The sequence below is a fragment of the Drosophila hydei genome, unplaced genomic scaffold (genome assembly GCF_003285905.1).
Source record: "Drosophila hydei strain 15085-1641.00,03,60 unplaced genomic scaffold, DhydRS2 tig00000343-arrow-arrow-pilon, whole genome shotgun sequence".
In the NCBI taxonomy this organism is placed as follows: Eukaryota; Metazoa; Arthropoda; class Insecta; order Diptera; family Drosophilidae; genus Drosophila; species Drosophila hydei.
The window spans coordinates 713,387-734,508 of NW_022045713.1; the positions used below are offsets into that span (position 1 = coordinate 713,387).

General features: G+C 39.3%; 5 protein-coding genes across 5 annotated transcripts; 3 read left to right on the top strand and 2 right to left on the bottom strand.

The window, feature by feature from the left end:
- The first annotated feature begins 484 nt into the window (after positions 1 to 484).
- On the top strand, positions 485 to 5,901 carry LOC111602875 (programmed cell death protein 4). The gene is made up of 3 exons (XM_023320202.2): positions 485 to 2,055; positions 2,682 to 2,821; positions 5,731 to 5,901. The coding sequence occupies exons 1-3, from the start codon at positions 685 to 687 to the stop codon at positions 5,801 to 5,803; spliced, it is 1,584 nt and encodes a 527-aa protein (XP_023175970.2). The 5' UTR covers positions 485 to 684; the 3' UTR covers positions 5,804 to 5,901.
- Positions 5,902 to 7,575: 1,674 nt separating this feature from the next.
- Positions 7,576 to 8,526, bottom strand: LOC111602872 (mediator of RNA polymerase II transcription subunit 20). The gene has a single exon (XM_023320198.2). It carries the CDS (start codon positions 8,418 to 8,420, stop codon positions 7,680 to 7,682), a length of 741 nt encoding a protein of 246 aa, XP_023175966.1. The 5' UTR covers positions 8,421 to 8,526; the 3' UTR covers positions 7,576 to 7,679.
- Positions 8,527 to 8,828: 302 nt separating this feature from the next.
- LOC111602870 (mitochondrial protein import protein ZIM17) lies at positions 8,829 to 9,631 on the top strand. The gene has a single exon (XM_023320195.1). It carries the CDS (start codon positions 9,013 to 9,015, stop codon positions 9,562 to 9,564), a length of 552 nt encoding a protein of 183 aa, XP_023175963.1. The 5' UTR covers positions 8,829 to 9,012; the 3' UTR covers positions 9,565 to 9,631.
- A 3,803-nt stretch (positions 9,632 to 13,434) lies between these two features.
- On the bottom strand, positions 13,435 to 17,215 carry LOC111602877. Its single transcript, XM_023320204.2, has 3 exons — positions 15,973 to 17,215; positions 15,548 to 15,904; positions 13,435 to 14,775 (listed from the first exon to the last, which is right to left on the bottom strand). The coding sequence occupies exons 1-3, from the start codon at positions 16,807 to 16,809 to the stop codon at positions 13,642 to 13,644; spliced, it is 2,328 nt and encodes a 775-aa protein (XP_023175972.2). The 5' UTR covers positions 16,810 to 17,215; the 3' UTR covers positions 13,435 to 13,641.
- A 382-nt stretch (positions 17,216 to 17,597) lies between these two features.
- On the top strand, positions 17,598 to 20,277 carry LOC111602855 (T-complex protein 1 subunit zeta). The gene is made up of 2 exons (XM_023320170.1): positions 17,598 to 17,840; positions 18,491 to 20,277. Exons 1-2 carry the CDS (start codon positions 17,704 to 17,706, stop codon positions 19,950 to 19,952), a joined length of 1,599 nt encoding a protein of 532 aa, XP_023175938.1. The 5' UTR covers positions 17,598 to 17,703; the 3' UTR covers positions 19,953 to 20,277.
- Positions 20,278 to 21,122: the final 845 nt, after the last annotated feature.

A 21,122-nucleotide genomic window follows, 5' to 3' on the forward strand; every position in this document is an offset into this window, starting at 1 on the left:
ACACAAATGTACGTAGGTTAGTAAGTATTTATGGCTATATGGCGCAGGACTGGGAGACATTTTATATGTGTTGTCTACTTAGGGAACTGCTTTTTATGAATAATGTACACATGGCTGAATGTGGATTATATGGTTCCAGCTCTCATAGTAAACAATTACAGTAAATTCATACATATATCTAACCAGAAAGGAAAAGAACTTAGTTGGCATCCACTAATATTTCACTCTTGATATTATTTTACTTTTTTATTACAGGATCCTATCAAATCAAGAGCAAGCAAACACAACAAGGAGCACAAGGAAAGTGTAGCACCTGGTCACACAGTACAACTAACAAAAAGTCGAAGATAGCGAGAGGGAGAGAGACAGCGGGAGAGAGGACGATACATATATATATATATATATATATATATATATATATATATATATATATATATATATATATATATACATATATATACATATATATATATGTATATATACATAAAAAATTAAAAATATAACGATTCCACAAGAGATACGGTGAGAAGAAACTGTGTTTCTTACTCTAACTGTTGTTGTTGGGCATTCCAAGAAGAAACAGCAGCGAAGAGGGATCGAGAGAGAGAGAGAGAGTGATTGTCCGTGTAAGTCGAAGAAGGATTAAAGTACAAGGGAGCTAAGAAGTGCGATCTGAAAAAAAGTATGGAGCTGGAGTCGAATCTCAATAAGAAAGCAAACGGCGATGTCGGGAACAATGAAGGCTCCGATTCAAAGGAAAGCTCGGTGGAACGCGAATTGAATGGCGAGATTGAAGCGGTAGAGCTGAACGGTGGCTCCTCTAATGGCCACAATCATTGCGGGCACATAAAGAAGCCTCTGCCTGTAGGTGATGGTCATGACGGCCGCATCAAACGAAAGGCCAAACGCCTCATCCAAAGACAGAACAGCGGCAGTGGCAGCGGTACCGGTAGTGGCAGCGGCAGCGGCAGCGGCAGCGGCAGCGGCACATCTGCTACATTGATAACCAATGGCGTCGCTGCTTCTGGTGGCGGTGCTGCTCCAAGCACCGCCAATTCCACGGTCTCATCGCTGGCCAATGGCATGTTGCCAGCCGGCACGGGCTATGTGGTGCCGCATCGTCGTTGGAAGAATAGTCGAAGATCCCGCAATCTGACACGTGGTCGCGGCCTACCCAAAAAAGGCGGCGCAGGCGGCAAAGGTGTTTGGGGATTGCCCGGCTCTGAAGCGCTGGCCGAGGTGTATGAAGATGAGAATGATCCCAACTATGACAGTGAGTGCAACGATCGAAATGTGGAGCTGCGCGAGGTCATTACCGAAATCACGCCCGAAGAATTCTTCAAGCTTGCCGAGCCGATTGTTCTCGAATACTATGAGCATGGGGATACGCACGAGGTGGCGGTCAGTTTTGACGAGATATTGCAGAGTCCGTTGCGCGAGTACATCACCAGTATCCTTGTCGAGATTGCAATGGATCATAAGGACTCGCAGCGGGAGATGACTTCGGTGTTGATCTCAGATCTCTATGGTCGCGTCATCACCGGCAAGGACATCGAGAAGGGCTTCAATATGCTGCTAGCCAATTTGCCCGATCTCATACTGGACACACCCGAGGCGCCAGTCATGCTTGGCAATTTTATGGCTAGGGCCATAGCCGATGATTGCATGCCGCCCAAGTTTGTCAGTCGACCTGAGGAGCACCAGCAGGTGAACGAACATGCCGAGCAGGCGCTGCGCCGTGCCGACGCGCTGCTCCACAAGCAGGTGTGGGCCCACCTGGACAACGTTTGGGGCATGGGCGGTCCCCTGCGACCCGTGAAGACCATCACGAAACAGATGACCCTGCTGCTCAAGGAGTATCTATCCTCCCGAGATATGGCCGAGGCGCAACGCTGTCTGCGCGCCCTGGAAGTGCCTCACTATCATCATGAGCTCGTCTATGAGGCCATTGTTATGACACTCGAATCCTTGAGCCAGACCACCGAAGAGGCCATGTGCGAGCTGCTCAAATCGCTCGATCTAACGTGTCTGGTTTTGCCAGCTGGCATGGAGCAGGTTAGTAAAACGTTCCATATCTTTCTCTACCCAATACTATGGCAATCTTATACAACTAGAGCAATCAAAAAAAAAATCAAAACAAAAATTAAATTTAGAATCTAATCTATTCTATTCAGCAAAATAAAAAATAGACGTACATCGTTGAGCGGTGACCTCTTTGGAAAAATACCAAATAATGAAATTAAAAATATATACTATAGTATAAATAGATATAACAGAAAAACGTAGCTAACTAAAAATATATATGTACTGGGTTGACAGTGGGGTGAAATATTTTTAAAATTAAAAAAACAGTGATATTTTCAAATATATAGCAAATATCCATCAAAAAGGACAGCGGCTTAACAGCAAGGCGCAGCCATCTTAATGCATAAGCAATTTATTTAGTGCTGCCAGATTACTCAATTTACACACAGGCAATTTCCTGTGAATGTTTGAATGAAAAGCATCAGATCATATATAGAAATAAGCTAGAATAGACTAGACTGTGTCTAGTATTACAATGGAAAATAAACTTTCCCTGCTACCTGATATGAACATGCTTATGTATATAATATAGATATAGCTACATATGTATGCACTTATGTCAATGTTTACATTTGTTTGATTGGTTTTGATTGCAGGGCTTCATGCGCGTCTATGATGACATGGCGGATATCGTGCTGGACGTGCCATTGGCGTATATAATACTCGATCGATTTGTAGAACGCTGCAATCGTGCCGGCTTCCTAACCGACAAGATTATCAACAATGTGCCATCGCGGTAAGTGTAGTAACACCCTCCCACGCCCCCTTTTAAGCTGGTATATACTGCAAATAAGTATGATCGGCATGCCAATATATTTTATTTGTGTGTGTGTGTGCTAATAAGCAAGGCCCACTGTTCAGGCCCACCTGTAAGACAAAATAATCAACAACTACGTTTAGCAGCCGTCAAGCCAATAACGCAAAAAGAACAAAAAATAAAAGAGAAGACCAAAAACAAAAACAATTTACTTTACGTAATCTTGTCAGTCAGAGGCGGCTCCCCCGTCAAGAATATATAGCCCATTATTTTGTCTTGCTGTTTTTATTATTGTTCTTTGCTTTGTACATACAAAAAACACATGTATTCATACAAATATACCTATATACATATGCATGTATATGTAGAATGCGCATACATATGTATACATATATATGTGTATGTAGACACCACATCAACTTGTTTTTGATTTTTTTTTGCCGGCATTTTGCGGCTCCCCTTCTTGACTTGTTTATTATTTTGTGTCGCCCGTCGCGTCGTTCTTAGCTGTTGTTTTTCTTCTCTTTTTGCTTTGGCTCATTTTCTCAATTTTATATGCTTCGGTTGACCATGTATATGTGTCTCTCTCTCTTTCTCTCTGTGTGTTGGTGTGTGCACACACATGTCTGTGTGTGTTTGTTTATGATATTTCTATTGCGCAGTTTGATTTTTGCGGCAAGGCGACGTTGGCTCTGTCGTCGTCAGCGTCTACGTTAGGTTGGGGCAGTCGTTGGCGTTGTTTGAGGGGCCGGTTTATCAGCGCCGGTTAGTTATTATTTCAGTGTATATAAACATACATATATATTTATTATTTCTACATACAAATATCAGTTTTATATCTTTATAAAATGTGTTTATTTTTTTTTAGATTTTAATGGACTGTATGTTAAGAAAATGCTTTTTAATTGACCTTTTGCTATTACTTTACATACATTTATATCTATTCATAATTTCTGCACATTTTGTAACTTATATATATATATATTATATATATATATTTATTCGAATTTAAATATTTTCTAATCTAAATACTTCGCAATATGCATATACGATCATACATACATATATACAAATATGATCACAGCAATAGGGTAAATAATAGTCGGGTTGCTAAGAAGAAATATAAGTAGCTTTTATTTATTATTGACTTCTAAGATTGTTGATTCCGTTGTTAGTTTACCACGCCACCTGCACTATTTATTTTACTTGGGTGACTCGTTTTCAATTTATTTATAATTTTTCAACCAAACATTTGTGTGCATGTGGTTAGATGGGTACGTGTCTGTGAGTGATTGTGTTTATATTGATAATACATATCGATTGCGTAGCGCTGGGCGCACCTACATATATTAGAGCACAACAAAGTTGGCATTGATATTACAAGTAGTTGTTATAGTTGCTGTGATTGTTATTTCTAGGGTGGTGGCTCTGGTGGTGGCTGTGTTGGTGTGTTTGTTGGTGGTGCAACAACCTGCATGTGGCTCAAGATCGTGAGTGCCATGGAGAAGGTAAAAATGGCGACTACAACTGCTACTGCCTTGGCTATAGATGTAGTCGTTGCCATTGCAGTTGCAGTTGCTGCTGTTATCGACCTGCTCCGCCACACCCACAAAACAAAAGCAGCAGCAACAACAACAATAACAGGCTGGCTGACAGTTGTTGTTGCTGTGAGCTTAGCTCACGTCGTTGCAGTTGTAACTGCATTTTGCATTCGCCTTGGCTGCGGCTGTTGCTCTTTGGCACTTAACATAGCCACAATGAACAAAAAAATCACCAACTACTACGACAGAAGCATTTACTTTGCAGACACACACACCAACATGTACACACTCAAACGCCGCTGCGACAACGTGTCCCTCAATACCCTATAAATGAAAAGCAATAAGGTGTATGCCGTGCTCAATACGCTTTCGATTGTTTTTAAAAAGATTGTGTATTTATAAAAAGATTGTGTATTTATACAAGTATATGCAGAGTATTAGACAGTCAGGCACAAAACTCTTAATTTTTCATTTGTTATCTCTTCTATGTGTCCCACTATCGTTCGCTTGAGCTAACAATCATTCGCTGCCTATACTCTCCACAGTTGATCGCCCAGTCTCCAAATTGCGTTTATATGCGCACATTCATGTGTACATCAGTATGAGTTGGAATAGAGCTTTGAAGTTGATGTAGGTTAAAATTTGATACTGGCCTGTTCGGCGCTTCAGATAAACCAGCGAAACTAGTTTCTAGTCGTATTACACTCTTCTCACCTCACCGCTCCATCTCGCCCACACACACTTACTCAAGTTAGTCGTAACACAGCTGTTTTGTCGCTGCAGTTTTCCGTTCAGAGAGGAGTAAAAAGGGTCAACGGTTGAATAAACTCTGCTGCAAATTCGTTCGAGTAAAGCGTCAAGAATTCGCTTTGGGGCTTTTTAGGACATTTTTTGTTGTTTTTGTAGTTTGATCTCACTAGCGAAATTCGCTAAATGTATTTTCGTAGCGCAGTTCTGGTATTTTTTTGTAATTGTGGCATTGCATAATGCGTAATGTGTGTTGCTTTCATGGCATTGCACTGAATATGTTATGCACAAGTGTGCTTAAAAATCAAAAATTACAGAATTAAAGTGCAGTATAACACTATTTTCTAACCAATTAGAAATATAAACTATATCATTTGGTTATAATTTACTGAAAATGGTTAAATGAGGAAAAAGAAAGAGTCCACATAGAATATACATAGATATCTATGTACGTATGTATTCATGTATGTATGTTAATCTGGACTTTATGTACTATATTTTTAGTTTGCTTCAGGTCTGAAATTGCTACCTTTTAGTATTAGTATAAGTATATTTCTAGTTATTTCGATGTATTTATCAATTTCATTTTTCTGTTTACAGTGGACGCAAACGTTTCGTCTCTGAAGGCGACGGCGGACACGTTAAGCCGGCAACTTTGCCCATGCACGACTAAAAAGCAAGGATCGAGTGGCTTCAATTTGGAGCAGTGGCAGCATTAGCAGCAGCAGCAAAAAATAAAAACTAAAATGAAATAAATACAACAAAAACAAACAACAGAACAACAATATCACAAAACGAAACACCGTTAAACGCGAGCAACAACAACAGCTAAACACACAAAACTTAAGAGAAGAGACAGGAAGAAAAAGGTAGAGAGGGAGAGAGAAAGTATACAAAGCAAAAGTTGTTTCTTTTGTTGTTGTTGCACATGGAATAATAAAATGAGGACATAAAATACAAGTAGAAAAAAGTAACTACAAATAACAATCAATCGGAAATTGATCTCCGTTTAAACTATATGAGTAATATATACATTTACATACACAAATATATAAACATAAAATTATTTTAAAATATTTGTAAAATAACAGCAACAAAAAGAAAATGGAAACAACGACAACAACGGAAACAGCAATAAACAAAAATACAAACCCATACACACACACAGATACACATACAAACAAACTTACACACACTCCTATAGACAGACACAAATACTTTCAAAGAGCGCGAGGGCAGGAGAGAGTTAGCAAGAGCGCGCGCGAAAAAAAGCTGATGAGAGCAATTTTTGTCGTTGCCGCAGCTGCACAGCTGCAGGCTGCAGGCTGCAGTAGTAAATGGAACTGCAAACATATTTACTTATACGAAACTGTTATACACTCACAATCACAATAACACTCACACAAACAAACAATCACAAACTTAAACACAGACACAGAAACACCGTTACTATTACTAGACATTTAACTCACAACTAAAAATTACTATGATATACAACTAAGTTTAAGAGAAATCCATGCAAGCAAAAAGGAATAGTTACAGATTATATTACGATTATTGTGTTATGTTTAAGTTTTCATGCGAAGGAAAGAAAGAATGAAATGCAAAAAAAACAAACAAACAAACAAACAAATGCATAATTCACATATATACATATTTATGTTCGGCACCCCTATACCACATAACAAAAAACTAAAACTATAATAAAATCAGGCACACCGATTTAAATTCCACATTCGTTTAAAATCTTTTAACTTTGATTGTATTACAAAATTTGCGGTTCGTTTATATTTTGATTGTATTTTACACAACATTAACACACACACACCCAAACCATTTTTACCATTGGAGCAATAATAAAAATTGCAAGAGCAGTTTCTTACTTTTAAGTATAAAAAACAAAAACAAAAATATTATGTCTTGTTGTGAGAAGACTCCTCGCCCCTACAAATTATCAAGTTATTATCATTATAAATATATACGAACTACACAATTTTTTTTCTATATGTAATGCTCGCATACACCTTGAATAAATACATATATATATTTTATGCACATTTTTAAAAAAACAAAAGGCTTCTATTATTTTCTTGCTTTTATTTGTATAACAGTTCGAGAGTATTTGGAAAGGCTTAAACTAAATTGTTCTTTGTTTTCTTTTGTATAAATGTAAGGACATTATGCCCTGCCTGAAAATTCAAAATTCCGATTTTTTTTTTTTACTTTTTAAGCGCTTCGAACGCAACTGTACTTTGCAGAAATTGTCGTGTGAGAGAGCAACTTGCACATACGCATATTATAGGATATTACTATACATATACACACATATATATATATATATATATATCTATATATATATATAAATATTATATTATTATATATATTATATACAACTATTGTGTTACAAATACATACAAAATAATAATAAAAAGAGAACATAAATATATTAAATTTTCAGTTTTGAGTTTTTGCTTAAGTCAGAAAACAAAATAGTATGATAAATCTGCAGCTGGCTAGGCGGTATCTGGCGGTTCCAGCTTCACCTCGCATCAGGGTCGCCCCATACCAACCGTTGAGGGCAGCATCACTGAGCTAATGGAAGCAGCTGAGCTGGCCAGCGAGCCGTGCAACTGGACATGCTTGCGATAATTGGTAAAGTGCTCGAGATACTGTTTGACCGTGTCCATTGGCTCGTAGATGTCGTTCTGCTTGGCATGCAGCTGCTGCTGGCCCATGGCGTTCATGATGGTCTGTGTGGTGAAGTAGGTGGGATACTCTTTGGCCACGCTGATACCAAGGAAGCCTTGAAGCATTTCGCGTATCATTTCCCAGCAATATGAAAGCGTCACGCACGGCCTGTACTCAATCTCAATTAGTATGCCTTTGAAGTGCTCCATCATGGTAACAGAGCCCAGCTTGATGACAAAATCGCCGTACTCAAAGCGGGCTCCGCGCGATTCAATTTTCGTCTGTTTCTTCGACGTGAATATGGAAGTCATTTTCAGCATTAGCAAATCGAAAATGTTATCGGCCACAATGGCCACTTGCTTGCCAGTGCCATTGTCAATTATGGAGAATGTGGAAGCCGGATACTCAGAGTTGTGCAGCACATGGACTGCTCGAGCCGGTGTTCCGTGCTGTGGTGTTGAGATAAACGTTTCGCAATCAACCAGAAATTGGCCGGCATGTGATGCGCCCAGGGAGAGTAAGCGCTTGCCCAGATGGTCCATGATGTGGGCCCCCGATTTGCCCTCAGGCAGTGGATATGGTTGCAACACGGTTACGCCCATGCTAAATCAATTTATCGCCTTCTTTTTGTTTATTTTTCTATAAGCAAGAAATCGAGCAATAAACTGTATAAGTGTGACCAAAAGTTGTACGGAGTTAAAAACTCGAATATACAAAATACTGAATGCTTTTCTAGTGCATATGTTATTATTTCCATCCCTTAAAATTTGTTTGTGTTCTAACATACTGGCAACGCTCCCTTTTTATTTGAATACTTTCAAAAATTAAATAATTAAAGTAATATCAAAAGGAATCAAAATAAATACATCTTACATAATTTATTTTAAACCAATATATGTTTCAGTTAATTTTTGCTCGTTCGTTTTCAAACTCGTACCTTTACATCTTCCACCAACTTGTTGGTCACTGATTTAACGATACTATCGATTGTACCACTACTTATTCTGCGTATCGGTGTGCGATGGTTTAGCCACAGTGGTCGCTCTCCGTGGAGCAAACTGCGTCGTTTGTTTATGATAATAATAAATTAGTATCATCTTAATAACTCACACGCGCAGATCGGCAGTGTGTTTGGCATCGAATAACCTATATCCATATCCGTATCCATCATAACCGTGAATATGCCGATGTAAAATGAACGCATTGCGCAATATTTTTACCTCGCGTACCCTCAACTATCTACGCCAGAATGGACAAAACGCGATCCTCAATGCCACACAACAACAAGGACCAGTGCCACTGTCCGATGCCGATGCGGACAAAGCGCTGAATGACGTCCAACGATCGACGCTATCCATACCGCGCTCCATACTCGACGCCTGTCGTTTTACGGCCAAACCGTTCGAGATTACAGGTAGTGTAGCTGGAGCCAAGCCAAAGGGTTCATTATCGCCGACCACGTTGAAACGCTTCCGGCGCATGCAGCGACGCATGGAGATCGTGTACCTTTGCAAGTTGTGCAATACACGCAATACTAAGACCATCAGCGAGGAGGCCTACAATAGTGGCGTAGTCATACTACAGTGCGATGGTTGTGCCGTCGATCATTTGATAAAGGACAATCTGGGTCTGTTCTCCAATAGAGATGGCAGCAGCAGCGGCAGCATGAATATCGATGAGGTCCTATCGAATCGGCAGGAGCGAGTGCGCATCATCAAAGTGAATGAGCATGGTGAACTGATCTAGTTCTATGTCTAGTCAGGACAGCGATGCAGTGTCGTCGTGTCGTCAACGCTTGGAAGCAGAAGAAGAAGAAAAAGAACCGATGAACCAACTTAAGCCTCAATTTTTGACTTGTTTTGTTTTGTTATATACATTATGAGAGCCGACGGCTAAATATAATTTGTTATCGCGGGTCAAACCAGCCATGAGTAACTCAATTTGAAGAAATATCAAAAAATGTCTTTCATTTACTGCAATCGTAGCTATTCGTGTGGCTCAGACGATCAACAATCGATCGACTCAAACTACCCACGGACTGATTAATGTGTTTACCAGAATTTCAAATTTCATTGGTATATAAATATACTTTCACACACAGTCACACATAGGCAGACATAGATACAAAATGAGCACGCGCCCGTCGCATTGCTGTTTATAGTAGTCTCTAGGCGCTAGCATATAGTATATGCGATTTTACGTAGTTGACTTCATATCTGAATAGAGGTGAGCAAAAGTTATTTTTCTAATATAGCAGAAACGCAACATGACACAACTAGAAAGGTCGAAAGTTCGAAATTGGAAAGAAATAGAAATTATCTAACCGTTTTATCTTTCGTGATCTCCCAAATCGTATGTGTTAATTCGTTATTCTCGGTGTTAAGTTCGTGCCAGTCACGCGCTCATCTCTAATCTAATCCCATATGCAAAAAGAACGAGTCATCGTGCGTCTGCGCCAAAGAGGCCTGACGAGGTTTCGTTTAAATTCTACCTGGCAGCTGCTGCTAATTGTAACATTGCAAAAACAAATCCAAAGTCCGCTAATGTACGAATTTGTTAATTGTTTGACTTTATTAGCAGACGCTAATTATTAATGCGAATTTAGATCTTGAATGAAGTCGAAAGCAAGATAGTAAGGCTAAGGAGAAGTAGAGGTTATAAACATTTCTCACTTTTTGCGGTTATTTTTCAAGAGCGACTACTGTAGTAGCGGTATTTAAACTTTTTTTTATCAGTCTATCTTGTGCAAGCATCGACGTCTGACATAATTGAATCACTGTCCTACACGCCTGATATGCTTATCGCATTCCCCGATTTTGCAGATAGAAAGGCGTGCTTCAAAGCTAATGGGTCTGCTTTGCCGTTAATTATACTCCAACACATCCCACAATAATCAATAGTTACTGATAAAGAGATCGCTTTCGGCATAATTTAGGGATCTATTGATTGGGAGCGTCTGAGAAAGAAAACGAAAGACTGAGAGATAAAAACTTGGGAAAGCCATAAATCTTACTTCATGAGAAGTGCGTAGAAGGGCTGTATAAAGTGAGTGTACGTAAAATAAAATTAGATTGAAGAAGATGGATAGAGTGAAAGTAAAGGACAGAGAAAAAAGGGTGAGTGCGACGGTGTGTGTGAGAGAGAGAGACAGTGAGAGAGAGAGAGACAGATAAGAAGAGTAAAGGAGACATTCAAGGAGAGAGAGAGACATACATAGAGAATGAAAGACATACAGAGAGAGTACGAAGAGCTGTAAGATTTTTTTGAATCCCTGAGAGCTGATAGGATAGGATCATAACACAACTTAATGCATTTTAATTGCCAAGAATATCAAAGACAATTTCATTCTAAAACTTGTTTCTCAATTGCAGCGACGCCGACTGTTTCAGATACTAAAAAATTATTTCCAAAAGGCAATTGTGCTTAAAAATCATGTTTTTGATGATGACGTAATGGGGATACTCTACTTTCAGAAGGCTTAAAACCTTTGGTAAATGGGGTTAACATGTTTTCGAATTAGCCAAGACACATTTCGTTTTTATGAAATGATAATAGTAAATCAAATTATATGTATTTATAGTTTTTTATTGAAATTTCCATGTGGTAGAACTTGGCGTCAATAATCTCTGTGTGCGCCCTAATGTTATGTTTGTTGTTTTCGTTTGTATTGCAATTGTTGTTTGTCTTTGCTTATCAATTAATATACATAAATATGCTAGTAGTTAGGTATATATGTATTTGTATTTGTATTTGTATTTGTTTTGTATTTGTATTGTTTATAGTTTTTAATAGCTTAAGGAAGCGCACTTTGTTACGGCCTCTGAAACGAATTCTGGATTAATTCGTGTACAAATCTCTCTCTTACAGCTGCTGTTAACTATTTCACAAGTTTTGTTATAGAAAACACAAACATGTTTGTTTTTGTTTTTAATTGATATACGCAAGTGCTGCTTATCACCTGCGTTTGTTAAATCTTAAAACATATGAGTAAGCCAATTAATATTAAAATACTTAAACTAGTAGCGGCTGCTGCTGTTGCTACATTTACATATTTTTGCTTGTTGCTGTCAATTGTGCTAAATGAACTTACATATGATGAATTTCTTGTTGTTGTCTTATAAAAGTACATAATATATATCTATTTATATATTTTTAATGTTAATATGTATCTTTGAATGTGTGTGTATGCATTTGTTATGTGTAAGGATATATATGTGTGTTGTTATTGCAGTTTTTGAATTGATCGTTGTCATTGGCGGATGCAATCGACTGCAGTCGTATATCGATAACAGCAACATCGAGGCATCTGCGGCAAGCAGTTCATAAATGCACATCTCAAACTATATACAATAACGATAATGAACTAGGCTGAATGTATGTAAATAGATAGATGCGCTGCATGTGTGCGTGCGTGATGCTTTGTTTCCTCTCATAGATCAGAAAAGGAAATCCCTGAACAGAGATGAAGCAGCCTAGGGTTGCACGCCATAAATAAAATGATAAATGACAAATGACAAATGATGTGGTTTTATAGATAGGTACAGAAACATTTTGGCTGGTAAACAATTTCATGTTTATAATGTATATAGCTGCTTTAAAAATTAAATCTATATTTATATATGTCTGTGTATATAATGTGCAAATATATGATTTTAGAAGCTACGGCTGGCCGTAGTTGGGGCTCATCATCATCATTTCTTACTTTTGCTTTTACATTTATATATGTAAGCGTATGTATATAATTATGTGTATGTAAATGTATTTTTCAGATTCAGTCGTTTATGTTTGTTAACTAAAACTAGTTTGATGTATGTATTGTTATTATTATCATTACAATTATGTTAATGCAATAGTGCTGAGCTTAGTAACTGTTATTGTTATTGTTGCTGTTGTTGCTTCTTCCTTTTTTTTTTTAATTTTTTTTTGTTAAATTGTTGCTTTATTTAAATGGCCCTGCACTTGCGCAACTGCAGTTTATTTATATATATATTTCTCTCTTTTATGTTCTCGCACGCGCGTTTTAAATAAATATAGATTATATACTTAGTTGTACATAGAATACTTTAAGAAATACTTGTTTTTTGTGTTTTTTGTTGTTTTTTTTTTTGACACTTATTAATCATTTAACTAGTGTGGAATGTGTTTGCCTCGTTGCCTCGTCGAAGATCTTAAGTCACCTTTATTCGCATTTTGGTGGAAACGTCTTTAAATTAATTTAAATAAATAAATAAATATATATATATATTTATTTATTTATTTATACATATTTATATATATATGTAAAAAACTAAAAATGTAGAATTGCATTGAATTTCTTAATATTTCCACCAAAATGAGCATTTCAGCTGCCGTGCGAGCAAGACGGCAGATATCTAAATATATATATATATATATATATATGTCTATGTATATATAGTTTATGTCTTATGTCTTAGATATATTAAAGTTCTTGGCTTAGTTGCGGACAATTTGTAAATACTTGTTTAGTTTTAAGTACAATTGTGAACAGCGCATCGTTAAGAGAAAGCGCACAAAAATTTCTTAAAAAAAAAAAAAACAAAAAAAAAAGATTCTAAAAATTAACTGAAATAATAAAATTATTAATAGTAATCGCTTTTCTACAATAATAAAATAAATTTAAAATTTGTAAATACAATAATCAGAAAAAAGGCTTTTAAAATAGCTGCCGGACATTGGCATTGGAGGACATTGCAATAATTTAAACATAATGTGTATGTAGGTATGTGTGTGTGTGTGTGGGTGTTTGTTTGATTTGAGGCAAAACTCATATCAGGATAACCGCTTGGGTTTGGAACGGATCGCTCACAGCGTGGTGCGGCTGGAACGACCGCCAACGGCGCCGGTGGTGCCATTGGGACGATTGTGACGTCGCTTGTGCAGGTAGAGGCCAGCAGCCTGGGCGAATGCCGAGCCGCATATCTGGCAGACGTAGCGCTTTACTTTATCGTGGATCTGCTTATGGTTCTGCAGATTCTTGGTGGACTTAAAGATCTTGCCGCAGATATCGCACTTGAACTCCTCGTTGCTATAGTGCTGTTTCAGATGATCAAACAGACTGTGGCGGGACACAAAAGATTTGCTACACTGCGGATAGTCGCACTTGTAGCAGCGCTCGCGCTCATCCTGATGCACAATGCGATGCGCATTCAGATGGCCCGGCGAGGCGAAGGTGCGATGGCATACCTCACAGCCGAACGGCTTGGGTCCGTCCGGCGGAAACATATCCTCCTCTTCGCCGGCACCAACAATAGTTGTTCCATCGCCGGTGGCACCGTCCACATCCCCGCTAGCGCTGTCCAGTATGCTGTGATTCAGAGCCAAAGTTGGCAGGAAGAGCTCATCATTGTGGCGACGCAAATGCTCGTCGAAGTTGGACTTCTCTCGAAAGCTGGCCGTGCACAGTTCACAGTTATATTTGACCTCATGCCCAGCGCCCAAATGCAATTGCTTGTGATTCTCGAATTCATCCGCATTGTTGAACTGTATGTTGCACACGTTGCAATAGTAGCTGCCGCCCAGGCTTGGCTGGTGGCTGAGCATGTGGAGATCCAGTTCGCGTAACGTTTGGACTATTTCGCCGCAATGCTGGCACTTGAATGGCGGTATATCATCGTCCATGAAGCTCATCTGATCATAGTATATATAGTTAGGTATAAATTTACGCCCCATTCGCTCCGCATTCAAACGTTCATTCTTCTGCTTGGAATAGTCGAAGCGCAACTGCGAGATTCGCTTTGATATCTGTATGGTGGTCACATCAATTAACTGCTGCAGTTCCATGGCCATCTGTTGCAGCCCCTCGCCCCGGCGCTCCTTGCTCCGATAGTCCGGATCGAAGCGATTGTAAAAGCACTGATAACGCTTCACCATCACCAACAGCTTCGCCGTCGACGTATCATTCCAAATGGCCGAGAAGCGACGTCGATATGATGTTTCCTGTGAACGGAGATACAATTAGTTATATAATTATCCTAAAAATCACAACTCTCGAAAATATATAGTTACAAAAGTATTTAAATTTCAGCCAGAACTGCAAAATATAAGATCAGTTATAAGTTTATCCATAGGTAAACGGATAAATGGGAAAATATTCATATTTTATGTACTTTTCTTTTGAGAAAGTTTAAAAAAATATTTGTAAATTTATACAAACTATCTTGATTGATTACTGATTTATCTATTATATTATATAGTACATTTATCTATTATATGAAACTATTAGAAACAAGTCTCAAATTGGTTGATAACAGCAGTTCAACAATATTTGTTTATCTTGATTCGGCAAAAATAAATATAAAATGAATCATATTTCTTTATAAAAATGATTTGTATCCATACAAAAAAGTCTGTGGCTAAGACTGCACTGAATAATAAATAACAATCTTGTATAGGTCTTACTGGTCCGAAGAAGTGTGAAAGACTAGATTTTGAACTTTGATCAGGTATATTTTGCATATATTCTTTATAGTGTTTACATATGTGTAATCGATACGTGACATCCAATGATTGGCGAGTTAGGAAGCCCGAAATATTTGCCTTATGTGCACTATAACTGAGATTTAGTATAGTTGGGTGTAAAATTGTTTGATTAAAGTTGGCTTTGTTTATGCTTTTATCATAAGCCTATATTCGATATCAGTTCTCAGTATCGAAGCCGTGGAGCATTAAGTTGCATACATATTTATATAAATATAATGTGTGGACTCACCTTGACAACGGCATCGGACATTTTCGAGTTGTAGCTATAGACCTCGTTGAGGAAGTGGAGTTCCTTGAAGTACCACAGTGTGCTGATGTTTGTCTTTTCGAGAGCCATGCGATTGCATTCGCGCTTGTACACGGTTCGCAAGTTGTCCCATTTGCGCGTGATGGCATCCTTGGCCAAGGAGATATTGAAACGGTTCTTAAACTCTAGCACAATCCAGTCCAGGAAACGTGCACGCTTCACACGATCCCGAAACTGAGCGTGACTGTGATCCCAAAGGAATGGATTGCGCTTGTAAGAGTGTATCAGGAATTGGATCATCTTGCGGTCCTTGATGTGCATGGTCAACTCACGATCGCGCTGCAATTGATCACATGTAGAACATAAGATAGGAGAACCGTACAGAGCCTGAGCTACGGTGAACTTACGCCAATTAAAGATTCCTCAACCATTTCATCATAGCTAAGGAAATCAGATTCGCCAGCAAGCGGATTGGTGCCCTGCGCGTTGTAACTGCTGCTGCTATAGTCTTGATACTCGCCGGAATTGTCGTCCACATAGCTTTGCTCGCCATCGCCTTCGCCATACTCATCCATGGACTCATCACCCTCGACTGGCAGGGGCTCCCTCTTAACACTTATCCTGGAGACCCTATGCCGGGCCGCATATGGTGGCGGTCCCCTCAGCTTTATGCGAGGTCTAGCGCTGGCTGTGGGCACATCGTTTTCGGGCAGTATAGCTTCACTCTCATCGTCGACATCGTCATTGTCATTGTCATCGGGCACTGCTAGGTTGTTAGCGTCATCCTCTTCCTCCTCGTCAATGTCATCGGCGTCGTCGTCGTTACTGCTGTCGAGCTCTTGCAGCTCCTGTTTGATAACCATTTGGGGCTCCAACAGGGCAGTGTCTGCATCAGTCAAGTCTTCGATCTCATCAAATTGGTGCATGCCATTGTTGGCATAGTCATGCGGCACTTCCTCATCATCGACATCGGCTACGCCCAGCGACATGGGCTGGCCTATCGGATAGGACATGCTGGTGCCAGTGGCGGAGCCAGCGCTTTCCATCGTGCGCTGCGCATCCTCCATGTGCACTGTTTGCATGTGGCCAATGAATGCATCGAAATAGAGAAACTTTTCGCTACAGAAAATGCAACACAATGCGAACGACTGGAAGTCCTCGGTGGCCGTCACAACGCCACAATCCTTTGTGCATTGACGAAAAATTTCCTCATCATTTTTACGTGGATATGCCAACACACTCATCGTGCCCCACACGAGTTCGTTTATTCCACCTTGATCTGTTTATTTTCTAGCTTTTTGGCGTCCCGTTGCACGCTGGATATGTGAGAGCACTGCACTGATTTGATTTTTATGTTAATTCCTTTCAACAAAAAAAAAAATTGTCGCCGAATTAGTTTCGTTTAGAGATGCGTGCTATGTATTGGTTTGTATATCGTTATCGGTATCGGAGCCTTATTATTATGCCAGCCAAATGGTTTAACAAACATTTAAACCTATGTATATATATATATATATATGTTTGTGGTTTTAGATTTGTTTATGATATGACAGAATGTAGCAGGTCAAATACATCAGATCCATAAACTCGCCATTTAAATTACTTAACAAAAGCAAATAACGCGCAAAACATTTTTATTCTCCACACAGAACACATTTTAAAGTTTTAATATATAATGTTATTACAGAATTTTCGGACAACTAGAAAAGCAAACATGTTTTTATTTAGTGCTGTCCACTTGCTAATTTTGGATGCTGAAGGACAGCAATGACCGGACTGCACTGCCATTGATATCGATAGCTAACATCTTAAAATATGATGTATATATATAACACTATAAATAAATCTGACAGCTTGAAAGAAAAATCGATTAAGAGGATTATTTTTATTTATTATTATTATATTCAATATAATATGGTCACAAAAATAAAAATTCGATCGCATTATGTGTAAGCAGCATACTATCCTATTGATATCATATCGATAGTGTGACAATACTCGATTTTGCGTAGCAGCTATCGGCACCGATACCACAATCTACTGCCTGGTGATTCTTCTTTAACAACTGGTCCGGCGTGTTTGTTGCATTTGCATTTAATTCTTTCAATTTAATATTTGTTGGTAATTGAAATACAGAAATGGCTTCCATCAGCTTGTTGAACCCAAAGGCTGAATTTGCGCGTGCCGCGCAAGCTCTGGCCATTAACATTAGCGCTGCTAAAGGTCTGCAGGATGTGATGCGGACCAATTTAGGACCAAAAGGCACAGTTAAAATGTGAGTACATTCACTTAAGTTTGCATTTAAATCGTAACTAATAAACATGCTTAAGGCTCATAGCTTTGCACAATCGCAGCATAATAATTAACAAACTTTTTCTGGCATCTGTGCTGCCGCTTCGCAATTGAGGTTAAAATCGTTCTTGTTGCTTCCGAATAGCGGCATGCGTCATCGAGCGACTGAGATAGCAATATTCAGTTTAGCCTACAAATTCAAGAATTAAAACCTACTTGCTATTGCTTGAGTGAATTTGTTAAATTAAACCCATGCTTAAACACTTGGTTTGTTAAATGTTCAATGTGAATTTGCTTTCTGCGCTATTGCTTATTGAAGCTCACACAGTCATTGTCATTGTCATACCTCACGCGCTCACACTCACACATGCACGAATACACATACGAACTCCCGCAAACATATGGAGTCATATTTTGTTTGGATTCTCGAACATTCGCGCAAGGGCGATAGATAAACGTCGATAAATCGATTATATTTATTCTTATCAGAGTCCTGATATTTTAAATTTGCCGGTAAATGGCAATGCATATAAGGAGGCATGTCCAAACCATAGATTGATCAGTATGACCAGGTGAACTTTAACAAAGTATAGATAGATTTATTTACTGTTTTTTATTGAAAATTTCTTTCAGGTTGGTCTCCGGCGCTGGTGACATCAAGATCACTAAAGATGGTAACGTTCTGCTGCATGATATGCAAATCCAGCACCCAACCGCATCGATGATTGCACGTGCCAGTACAGCGCAGGATGATTCCACAGGCGATGGCACCACCACCACGGTTATGCTAATTGGAGAGTTGCTAAAGCAGGCGGACATTTATTTGTCGGAGGGCTTGCATCCACGCATCATGGCGGAGGGCTTTGAGAAGGCACGCGACAAGGCACTGGAAGTGCTGGACAAAGTCAAGGTGCCAGTCGATATCAACAAAAAGAACCTGATGGAAATTGCCAATACCAGTTTGAAGACCAAGGTGCATCCGCAACTTGCAGATCTTCTGACGGAGGTTTGCGTTGATGCTGTGCTGACAATTTCTAACGATAAGAAGCAACCCATAGATCTGCATATGGTCGAACTGATGGAGATGCAACATAAGACCGATACGGACACACAGCTGGTGCGTGGCTTGGTCATGGACCATGGCGCACGTCATCCCGATATGCCCAAGCGACTGGAGAACGCCTACATTCTAACTGCCAACGTTTCATTGGAATATGAGAAGGCTGAAGTGAACTCTGGTTTCTTCTACAAGACGGCTACAGAGCGTGAGGCATTTGTACGTGCCGAGCGTGAATTTATTGATCAACGCGTGAAGAAGGTAATCGAGCTTAAACGTGCCGTGTGCGATGGCACCGACAAGACTTTTGTCCTCATCAATCAAAAGGGCATTGATCCCATCTCGCTGGACGCTCTGGCTAAGGAAGGCATTCTAGCTCTGCGTCGTGCTAAGCGTCGCAACATGGAGCGTCTGGCTCTTGCTTGCGGTGGCACTGCCATGAATTCTTTCGACGATCTGCAAGAAGAAAATCTGGGATATGCCGGCTCTGTGTACGAGCATGTTCTCGGTGAGAACAAGTACACGTTTGTGGAGGACTGCAAGAATCCGTTGTCTGTTACAATTTTGATCAAGGGACCCAATAAGCACACAATCACTCAAATCAAGGATGCCATTCGGGACGGTCTGCGTGCCATCAACAATACCATTGGCGATAAGGCATTGGTACCAGGCGCAGGCGCTTTCGAAGTACGAGCCTACAACGAGCTAGTTCAGTATAAGGAAACTGTAAAGGGCAAAGCCCGTCTGGCCGTGCAGGCCTTTGCTGATGCCCTGCTGGTCATACCTAAGACGCTGGCTGTCAACAGCGGTTACGATGCACAGGACACCATTGTGAAGCTGACGGTCGAGGACAGGCTGAGCCCGGAACTAGTCGGTCTTGATCTGTCGACTGGCGAACCCATGAAACCCACTGATCTTGGCGTTTATGATAATTACATTGTCAAAAAGCAGATCCTCAACTCCTGCTCCATTATTGCCAGCAATTTATTGCTCGTCGACGAGGTGATGCGTGCGGGCATGACCAGCCTCAAGGGCTAGTTCCTGATTAGCTTGTGTCACATCTCTGAGTTTCATCTAATATTAACCAGGCTAATTTAAACTACACCCACAAAAAACAAACTTATAAACATACGCACCCGCAACAACGACAACTAAAACTTGTATAAGGATGATTTGTCACTATGAGCGAATCATTATCGCTGATTCGTTTACTTATCCAACTGCTGGCGCTTCTACAAGAGTCAAATGCTAAAAAATATCTTAACTTCATCAAGTATTTCTCTTTTTTTTATATCACTAATGTTTACTTAATACGAACCATTGGTTTAAAAAATATATTAAAACTCATTTCAAGAAGATTTTGACTGGTTTCTTATTTGAATTGAAATGGGGATTGAATGGAATGCGATAAATCTTATTGGATGTTGTAAATCGAATACGTATCAGAGTATATACTCTTATGGCAGAGAGGAAGACACGTTTCCGTTTGTATTATCATTCTTTATTATCATAAATAAATTTAAATTAAATAAATGCAATACAATTAAGCACAATTCCATTGTACACACTATGAAATTAGTTTTTTGCTTGATTTCCGATCGCTCATTTTTGTTTCTCTTCATTTTGTTAATTGCTTTCATATGCCGTTTTATTGCCTTTAATTGCTTCTTAAACTTTCTTCTTTTTTTATTGATTTTTTGTTTGTTTTTTTTTATATATTTCTTGTTAAATTAAATAAATGTGAGTATGTGCGTGTGTGCGGTTGTATTTGTTTGTGTGTATGGGAAATTAGCAGGACTTGCATTAATGTGTGTGTGTGTGTATATGTGTGTGTCAGTGAGTGTGTGAGTATGTGCATCTGCGGCCGCAGTCTCTATACAAGTTACAAAAGCGAACGATCGTTAGAGCTTAAAGCTCACTTTATATATCTTTCTCTGTCTCACTCTGTCTCTGTCACGCGCTCGTGCTGCTACTTGGCTTTACGATTCGGCGTCTCTTTCGTAACTTTATAGAAAGTACGCGCTCGCAGTTATTTTCATATGCGTTTCATTCTTCCTTCGCGCTTTTTTTTTTCATTTGAAAAATTTGTTAAATTAATATTCGCATTTAAATGTAAATGTGCAATTCGCTTTCTGCTTTGTCTACTAAACGTTAGAAAATAAGTTTATATAAAAAATAGGCTAGGGCTGGCGCGTTCGCCAAGCCAGT

Coding starts and splice junctions, on each gene's coding strand:
- LOC111602875 (XM_023320202.2), top strand. CDS start 685: ATGGAGCTGGAGTCGAATCTCAATAAGAAAGCAAACGGCGATGTCGGG. Junction 2,056..2,681: donor TGCCAGCTGGCATGGAGCAG/GTTAGTAAAACG, acceptor TTTTGATTGCAG/GGCTTCATGCGCGTCTATGA. Junction 2,822..5,730: donor ATCAACAATGTGCCATCGCG/GTAAGTGTAGTA, acceptor TTCTGTTTACAG/TGGACGCAAACGTTTCGTCT.
- LOC111602872 (XM_023320198.2), bottom strand. CDS start 8,420: ATGGGCGTAACCGTGTTGCAACCATATCCACTGCCTGAGGGCAAATCG.
- LOC111602870 (XM_023320195.1), top strand. CDS start 9,013: ATGAACGCATTGCGCAATATTTTTACCTCGCGTACCCTCAACTATCTA.
- LOC111602877 (XM_023320204.2), bottom strand. CDS start 16,809: ATGAGTGTGTTGGCATATCCACGTAAAAATGATGAGGAAATTTTTCGT. Junction 15,905..15,972: donor TTGAGGAATCTTTAATTGGC/GTAAGTTCACCG, acceptor GATCAATTGCAG/CGCGATCGTGAGTTGACCAT. Junction 14,776..15,547: donor TGTCCGATGCCGTTGTCAAG/GTGAGTCCACAC, acceptor CTCCGTTCACAG/GAAACATCATATCGACGTCG.
- LOC111602855 (XM_023320170.1), top strand. CDS start 17,704: ATGGCTTCCATCAGCTTGTTGAACCCAAAGGCTGAATTTGCGCGTGCC. Junction 17,841..18,490: donor CCAAAAGGCACAGTTAAAAT/GTGAGTACATTC, acceptor AATTTCTTTCAG/GTTGGTCTCCGGCGCTGGTG.